Source organism: Catharus ustulatus, chromosome 20 (genome assembly GCF_009819885.2).
Source record: "Catharus ustulatus isolate bCatUst1 chromosome 20, bCatUst1.pri.v2, whole genome shotgun sequence".
Classification (NCBI taxonomy): domain Eukaryota; kingdom Metazoa; phylum Chordata; class Aves; order Passeriformes; family Turdidae; genus Catharus; species Catharus ustulatus.
The window spans coordinates 4530755-4538993 of record NC_046240.1 but is presented as its reverse complement, the minus strand read 5'-3'; the positions used below and the strand labels follow the sequence as shown (position 1 = coordinate 4538993).

Below are 8239 nucleotides of genomic sequence, written 5' to 3'. Positions count from 1 at the left end.
GCGGCTCTTCGCCATCAGCGCCCGCGGCGGCGCTGCGAGTGACGTCACGCCGGGAGGAGGCGCCGATTGGCCGGCGCGGCCTGGCCCCATACGTGTCCGCCTGCGATTGGCCCATGGCGGGGCCGCGGCAGCGCGCGCGCCGGTACCGTTTCCAGGAGGGTCCGGCGGCGCTGGCCGTGCGCGTGCCCGAGGTACGATGGCAGCGGGGACGCGGGGAGCGGCGGGAGCTCCCAATCCCGGCACAGCGCCTCGCCCCGTGTTTTGCAGGTGCTGGACTCGCAGTACGGCATGTACGTATGGCCCTGCGCTGTGGTCCTGGCCCAATACCTGTGGGCGCACAGGCGGAGCCTGCCTGGCAAGCGAGTGCTGGAGGTACTGCCCGCTCCCCGCCCGGTACCCGCTCTCGTGACCCGCGGGTCAGGCTCCGCCCGCGGGCTCCACGAACACGCTGTGGTTTCAGATCGGTGCCGGTGTGAGTCTCCCCGGCGTGGTGGCCGCCAGGTGCGGTGCCCAGGTGATCCTGTCGGACAGCGAGGAGCTGCCCCAGTGCCTGCAGAGCTGCCGCAGCAGCTGCCTCATGAACCGCCTGCCCCACGTGCCCGTCCTCGGCCTCACCTGGGGCCGCGTGTCACCAGAGCTGCTCGCTCTTGCACCCATAGACATTATTTTAGGCTCAGATGTCTTTTTTGACCCCAAAGGTACGTTAATGCTCTTAGGTATCTTTGGTTTGTGACTGCACGTTCGTGTCCAAGTACTGCTGGGAACAGTGTCAACAGATCAGGTGGCTCTGTGCTACTGACCTTGTTACTGCGGGGTAATTCTAGTTTAGAGCTGCCATAAATGCAGCTGAGGGTGTGGGAATAGAAGATGAAGTAAATAACTAAGTCCCTTCATGCCATGCTTGGGTCTCTCATACAGACACTGCTTGCATTGGTTTGTAATCATCACTTCATAAAACCAGGCATTTATCCATACCTGGAATCCAGAAACTAACCCAGCCTGCTTTATCTCCCCAAACTACACAGACTTCGAAGATATTTTAACTACAATTTACTTCTTGTTGGAGAAGAACCCACAGGCTCAATTCTGGACAACTTACCAAGTCCGAAGGTAAATTTTTACATATTTAAAACTCAAATGTTAACTCCTGTCTCAGCTGTGGGTGAGCATTAGCTCCTCTGTAGCACCACCACTCTGCCTCAAAAAAGCTCCTTATTCTGAGTCAGTCTGCTATTTGCCCAGTAAACCCTGGAGGTAATAAAATCTGAAAATAATCCAAGAAGCACCAGTTTGCTGTAAAAACAGCAAACAGAAAACTGTTACAAACCCAGCTGTGTTGGTCTAGTCTGGTGAGAGCCTGCTCGGGTTCCTGTAGCAGTGATAACCCTGGGTTAGGTTTTCACTCATTTTCTCCCCACAGTGCTGACTGGTCTATCGAGGCTCTGCTCTGCAAATGGAAGCTGAAGAGCATCCACGTTCCCTTGCATTCCTTTGGTGCAGACAAAGAGCACTTGGCCAGCTCCTCCATGCCAGGAAGACACACAATCGAAATGATGATCATCTCACTAGCACAGTCAGAGGGCACTTCAGTTTATTCCACTTTAGATTCCAGTACAAGGTGATACTCAGCTGTTCACTGCAGCACAGAGCTGCAGACAACAGTCCTGGTTTACAGCAAACCTCATGGATATTTTTGGGAAGCAGCAATTCTTAAAACATGCATTGTAAAAATAAAGCTTTTTGGTTTTTCAGCTATGGCTTTTGAGAAATTGGTGTTCCTCTCCCAAATCTGTGAAATAATTCAGAGCCTCAATCCCATCATATGAGCCACTACACAACAGAGTTTAACCTGGAACTCCACATGATCCAACCTCAATCCACAACTTCAGCTATGAAAAGGTAACTGCACTCTTAAAAAACCCTCCCCATAAGATCCCTTTCCCAGGACTGAGAATCCTTCCCAGAGATCCACATACAAAAGCCAGCCCCTCTGTTGGGAAGTAAATGAGTGTGTGGAGACTGTGCTAACCTGGAACATACAAACTCCTCAGTTTATAGAAAAGTACTTTTAATCCTCAACAGAGCCATACTGCCAGTGTTCAGATGTTTCCATTCCCATTTAACATACATGCATGAGATAAAACAAGGCATTACAATAACCCTTGACACACGATGTCTGAAGTTACAATTCATTTGATACCAAATCAAGAGAAATCATCACTGTAAAGATCAGCCCCCGTCAAGCAGCAGCCTGGTGAGCCAGGGCAAGCACACAGCAATGCAATTATTAGTACTGCTCAGTGTGGACCTCCCACAACACCATCCCAGGACCTGGCTGGTTCTGTGTTCGTGGCCTGGTGTGTTACCACTTGCCACACAACATTGGGTTAGTAACAAGTCTAATTAAAGTTTGCCCAAAGTAATTTAAAAGCAACCCCAGTGGATACAATTTTTAAGCGGTAGAATGCATTTAGTTACTATATAGAAGTTAAACATTGACAGTATAATTGCAGAAATCTTTTCAAGCTAAAAATAAGCTGACCCAAGACATTAAGTTGAGAAAAGTTAACACAGAAAAAAATGTTTAATATTAACTACAGAGACAGTGGGTATAGTACAGAATGTCTTAAGCAAAAGATACACCAATCAGTACTTACAAAGGAATGAACCATTTCTTTGCTTAACATTACAATTCTCATATGTAAGTTCATATATGTAGGTTGGTAAGCTTTACCATTCTGGAAAAAATAAGGTGTGTATATCATCAGCTAGATGTGCTCACTGTATGCTCCATTTTTTTTACGCAAGGCCCGGGTGACTGGAAGTGCAGTTGTCAGGCATTTTAATTAACTGGACAGCCATTTGTTTCTGCACGACAAGGCATCGTTACACAGGAGCAATCAGGAGACAACAGGAAACAGCCAAGCACTCTGCACTGCAACACGCCACCTTAACAGCTAACCAGCATTACTCAACTGCTACACAACTGCGCCTAGTGCACAAAAATACATAAGAGAAGAGATTAGAATTGAGTCTGATAAAACAATCCTTGCAAATATCAACTGTCACCTGAAAAGATTTCTACCAATTTGAATTTGAAGATGCTATTTTAAGTCAAAGTTTTTCTTTCTTTTTAAAAAAAAAAGCATTTACAGTGTTTCAAGTTGAAGTTTTGCGGACTTTTAAGAAATCAAGATAAAATTGAGAGTATTTTTTGACAGTTAGCTATCAGCACATAATGGCTGCATGATTCCTCAGTATGAAACTGGAGGCAGCAAGTTACCATCGATTTTAATTTCCAATAGAAGTCAGCACTATATAAACAAAAATGAAGTTTTACCTCAAATATCCAAGCCAATAATGAAATCGGTAGTCGTTCACTTCACTAAATTACAAGAAATTTGAATAACAGCAACAAAATGGCACATAAAATGTAAAATCTGCCACTTCAGGCGCAACTTAAACAAGTAAAAAGTTAGACAAAATGTTACAAAATAACCTTTTCAACAGCTGGTTGCTCGGCCAGGGTCTCTCCAATGGGCTGAAGACTCAAGCGATCTTTTCCCCCCAAAGGCGTCCTTTATGTGGGTTCTCATTTAGCTGAAGCATCTAGGTTTGAAGAGAGAAAAGTTCAGCCAGGTTTCTATCTTGTCTATTTTGGGTGTGGATGACTTCAGGGATACTTCTAGTTGTGTTTCAACTGGCTTTGCCTAATTTAATTAAGCTTTAGGAATTTCCACAGTGTTCCACCTCCCCCCCGTGTGCTGCTTTACTTCAGAGGCCAAATGTAAAGTTCAGTCAAAATATTTAGTTAAAAAGGAGAATAAGCACCAGGCTGTAGATCAAGCCAGCATTAACTTCAATTCAGCCTGTTCACCACTCAAGTTATTCAGAGTTCTATAAAAGTGACAATACTAATATTTCTTCATAAAGACTTAACTAAGCTCTAATTAGCATTCAAAACCGAAAACGTGACTAATTTTGCTACAATTATCTAACTCCAGAGCTACCTCAGGCCCTTTCCTTTTAAAAAACAGGACCAAACAGTTTGAAGGGTTAAAGACACACTATCCTTTCCCCACCCGGTGTATCCTTAGATGCCTCTTCAAGATGTCGACTTGAGGAAAAACTAGTTTCCGTGGTTTTCTCGTTGCAAGGAATTTGCCACTTTTCTAGGACAGTTATTACCTCCAGTCAGTATAACGGCCACTGAACCGATCTTCCATTCTAAAAGGATAGTGTATCTTTAACAGTGTAAGACAAACCTGCTCCAACACACGCCCACAGAAACTGGTCCCTGGAGGATCAGCCAAATCAGTTAAAATCTGCAATACTGGCCAATATTCTTTTAGCAAACAGGAGACCGCAGCTTTAAAGGGGAAAATGCAGATGTTGGATAAATACAGTAAGAAATAGTCATTTTCATCATAGGTTGCGTCTCATACAATATTTTATTAAAACCAAGGCATTAATCTTGCAATAAAACATTTTCTCTGCTTAAAAAAAATATTTCTCCGTAGAAAACCCTTCAGTAATTATTTCCCTAAATCAATAACCAAAAAACCACTGCTCAAGAAAAAAAAATAGCAAAACCAACAACTAACAATGTGCCCCACTAGGATTCACTTGGTTCAGGCTATTAATGTTCCAAGAACTACCCAACACCCCACCTAAGTGCTATAATAAAGTAACATGCATCCTGTGCTGATCCCAAGGTACATTACCATGTTCCTAGGAGGATACAGCTCCTTCTTCTTCCGGAGACTTGGGAGGGCTCTTAGACCTGGATCTAGAGTTGGATTCCCTCTTTGAGGCAGGGGGAGGGCTTCTAGATCTGGACCGGGATCTTGACCTGGACCGGGATCTGGAGACAGATGAGGACTTTGACTTGGATCTCCTGGCAGATCTGGACTTGGAGGTGGAGCGAGACCGAGAGCGTGTGCGAGACCGGGATTTGGATCGACTGTAGCGGGACCGACTGCGAGACCTAGAGCGGCTCCTGCTTCTAGATCGGCTGCGACGGCGTCTTCTAGGGCTAAAACACATAAGGAGAAAAAAAGAAAAAAAAAATGGGAGCGTTAAAAGTTGCTCACGCGTGACGCACGGACTGGAGCGAGTGCTGCGGGACAGGGAAGGCGGAACAGGACGCACGTGGGCAAGAAAATGAGCGTTACGAGGGCGCCATTGTTCAGAGCGAGTGGCCGGGGGCTAAATCTACTACAGGGCGAAACCCTTCCACTCCGAGGGAACCTCACGTGCCTTTGCTAGTAAACTTGTAGTAAATCTCCACTTCCTCTTCCCAGCTTCACCGCGAAACTCACAGGGAAAGGACACAGAATCCCAGAATCGGTCCGGTTGGAAGGGGCAACGGTGGGTCATCCGGGCCAACCTCCCTGCTTAAGCAGGGTCGGCCAAGAGCACATGGCTCAACTCTGTATGCACAGGGCTCAGTGACGGAGCCCTCACTACCTCTCTAGGCAACCAACATGAAAACAAACGGCTCCCACTGCACAGGCGCACAGCTAAGGCTCATCTCATTTACCGCCCGAACTCCGCTGCCCGTTCCGCGGCGCTCACCTGCGGCTGCGGCGGCCGTAGCCGCTGCTGCTGTACCGGCGGGGCGGCGGCCCGCGGCGGCTGTGGTGCGAGTCGGGCGGGCGGCCGTAGCGGGCCATCTGCACGCGGAGCTCCCGGCCGTCCAGCACCGCCCCGTCCATCGCGTCCATCGCGTCCTCCGCGTCCCGCTTGTCGTGGAAGCGCACGAAGGCGAAGCCGCGGCTCTCCTTGGTGTAGCGGTCCCGGGGGATGTAGACGTCGCCCACGCGGCCGTACTTCTCAAAGACCCTCCGGAGGGTGTCCGGGGAGGTGCGGTAGGTCAGGTTGTCCACCTTGAGGGACGTCATGCCCTCCACATCGGGAGGCGGGCGGCCGTAGCTCATGGTGGGCAGGAGCCCCTGAGGGGCGGCGGCGGCCGAAGAGAATAAACCTGAGGGATTGAAGAGAGTCAGCAGCCGGCGCGGCCCTGAGGGCGACGCGCCTCACACCGCAGGGCGAGTCCAAAAAGGAGGAGAGCTACAGCGCATAGAGAAAAGCCGCGGGATCCACAGGGAGCAGCACCCACCTCAGGGTCCGAGGGGCGGCCCGAGGCCGGAGCGAAGCGCCAGGAGCAGCCGCCCCGTCCCGCCGCGACGAGGAAATGAGGGGGAACCGCCCGCGCGCGCGGCTTAACGCCACAAAATGGCCGGCGGTGCCCCGGAAGGGAACGCGGCACCGCCCCGCCCGCGCCGCCGCGGCAGCGACCCCCGATCCCCCTTTCCTACTTTTCCCCGAGGTGGTCCCGGAGGGACAGGGGGAATCTCCCTCTAAATTAATAATTCGCTCTGTGTTTGGAAAGTGGCTGTTAAAACTCCGCTGCCGTGACCCGGAAGGGCTCGGTGGAGGCGGGGAAATTTTTGAACAATGTGTGTTGAAAAACGTAAAAAAATTTCCAAACAATAGCAATAACAACAATAATAATAATCATTTAAAAAAAAGAAATTAGGGCAGAGCAGTGTGTGTGAAGGAAGGAGAGGGGCGACAAACCCCCGCCGCGGGAAAAAAAAAGCGATGGTGAAGTGAATGTCTTGTGGCGCGGGCGGGCGGGGACGGTTTAAAATGGCGGACGTGGGGGAGAGCCATGAGGGGAGCGGCGCTGGGGTTCCGTGAGGGGAGCGGCGCTCGGCCCGGGCTCTGCAGAGCGGTTCTCCCGGAGCAGCTGCTGTGGGAGCTCGGTGCCGTTCCTGCCCGAGCCCCGCTGTGTGCCTGTGGCGGCTCGGAGGGGCCGGGCAGCCCGGAGCGGGCTCTCCGCGGGTTTTCCTCCATCCTGCCCGGGGAAGCCGCCTGGGCGCCGCCAGCTCTGGATGAGCCACGATGGATCCGCCACAGCCCGGGTGGCGCCTGTCAGAGCCGAGCAGGGAAATATTAAATTCATCCTCACACCGGCCCGCTCTGCAAGTTCGTGCTGTGGCAGGAACATGGGAGAAGATTCGCACAGCCCTTGTGTACGGTGACAAGCAACTTCTCAGAGCCAGGGAATTCCGTGAAAGCTGCTCTCCCACCCCACGAGTTGTTATTCTGTCACCTCAGGCGCTAATAAAATGCCGAACTCCTGAACTGCAATACCTGGTTCTCATCTCAAAGCAATGTTAAAAGTTTCTACTCAGCTGTTCCATAACGCTGTGTTAAAAAAAGAATAGAAATGAGACTATTTTCTACTGATCTGTTCAATCCAATGACAGTATCGAAAAATTGTTTCAGTATTAGAATTTAAATTTTTTTACTATAATTGTGTTTAATGTTTTTTCACTGAAGAAGTATAAAAAAGTAAGCAGTGACATGGATACAAAACCAGAAGCAACAGTTTGTTTCCTGCTACAAATGACTTCAGAAATCAAATAAACTACTTTGACATTTTGTATTGCTTTGTGTTTGTTCTTTTTTTTTCACTAGAGAATTTTGATTTAAAAAATCGGTGAAATTTGAAGTTTACCTTTACAGTGATTTCCCTAAAATGACAGAGGAAGTTTCCTATGCCCCTTCCTCCCAGTTTTGGTCACTTCAACGCGTTGCTGTTGCCAAAGGAATTGTTCAGCCCACCAGCCCAGTTTGCTGTGCAGCAGCACGGAAGCTTGTACTGGCACAAGGCAGAAAAGATGTGAGTAGGACACTATTCCTAGAGGATATTAAAATTCTGCTACTATAAATTAATAATATTAAAAAGGAAAAAGAGAACTTTGCTTATGTTAAGACCCCACACCTTGGTATTTTAATTGCATCTTTGTAAAGCAGCCTCTGAGTAATCACACTGACTTTCCTCCACAAGTGAAAAATACATGCTGTTTTGATAAACACTAACATTTAAAAAAAATTCAGTTTGGGAATCAAAAAAGCATGTAATGCATGTATTAAATATATGTAACTACAGCTGGGGTGTGGATTTTATTTCACAGAACTACAGGGTGGATCAGGTTGGAAGGGACCACAGTGGGGTTATCTGGTCCTACCTCCTGCTCCAGCAGGATCATCCTGGAGTGCATGGAACATGATTGTGTCCAGATGGCTCTGGAATATCTCCAGGGAGGGAGACTCCATGCCCTCTCTGGACAATCCGTTCAGGTGGAATTTCCTGGGCATCACTTTGTGTCCCTGGCCTGTGGTGCCATTGCTGGGCCCCCTGGAGCAGAGGCTGGGCCTGCTCTGC

The 8239-nt window shown here is 48.8% G+C and overlaps 2 protein-coding genes across 5 annotated transcripts; one reads left to right on the top strand and one right to left on the bottom strand.

The window, feature by feature from the left end:
* The first annotated feature begins 99 nt into the window (after window positions 1–99).
* Window positions 100–1751, top strand: METTL23 (methyltransferase like 23). Its single transcript, XM_033076798.2, has 5 exons — window positions 100–191; window positions 268–372; window positions 461–698; window positions 1026–1110; window positions 1421–1751. The coding sequence occupies exons 1-5, from the start codon at window positions 114–116 to the stop codon at window positions 1620–1622; spliced, it is 708 nt and encodes a 235-aa protein (XP_032932689.1). The 5' UTR covers window positions 100–113; the 3' UTR covers window positions 1623–1751.
* A 300-nt stretch (window positions 1752–2051) lies between these two features.
* On the bottom strand, window positions 2052–6258 carry SRSF2 (serine and arginine rich splicing factor 2). Of its 4 annotated transcripts, XR_004419802.2 has the most exons (6): window positions 6122–6258; window positions 5578–5986; window positions 4725–5035; window positions 4266–4369; window positions 3500–3609; window positions 2052–2992 (listed from the first exon to the last, which is right to left on the bottom strand). XR_004419802.2 is itself a non-coding variant. In XM_033076800.2 (4 exons), the coding sequence occupies exons 2-3, from the start codon at window positions 5937–5939 to the stop codon at window positions 4732–4734; spliced, it is 666 nt and encodes a 221-aa protein (XP_032932691.1). In that variant the 5' UTR covers window positions 5940–5986; window positions 6122–6258; the 3' UTR covers window positions 2052–4369; window positions 4725–4731. The 4 variants fall into 4 exon arrangements, 2 of the variants coding, with proteins under 2 accessions (XP_032932691.1, XP_032932693.1); XR_004419801.2 differs by lacking the exon at window positions 4266–4369 and having other exon boundaries at window positions 6122–6257; XM_033076800.2 differs by having other exon boundaries at window positions 2052–4369.
* Between the last annotated feature and the right edge of the window lie 1981 nt (window positions 6259–8239).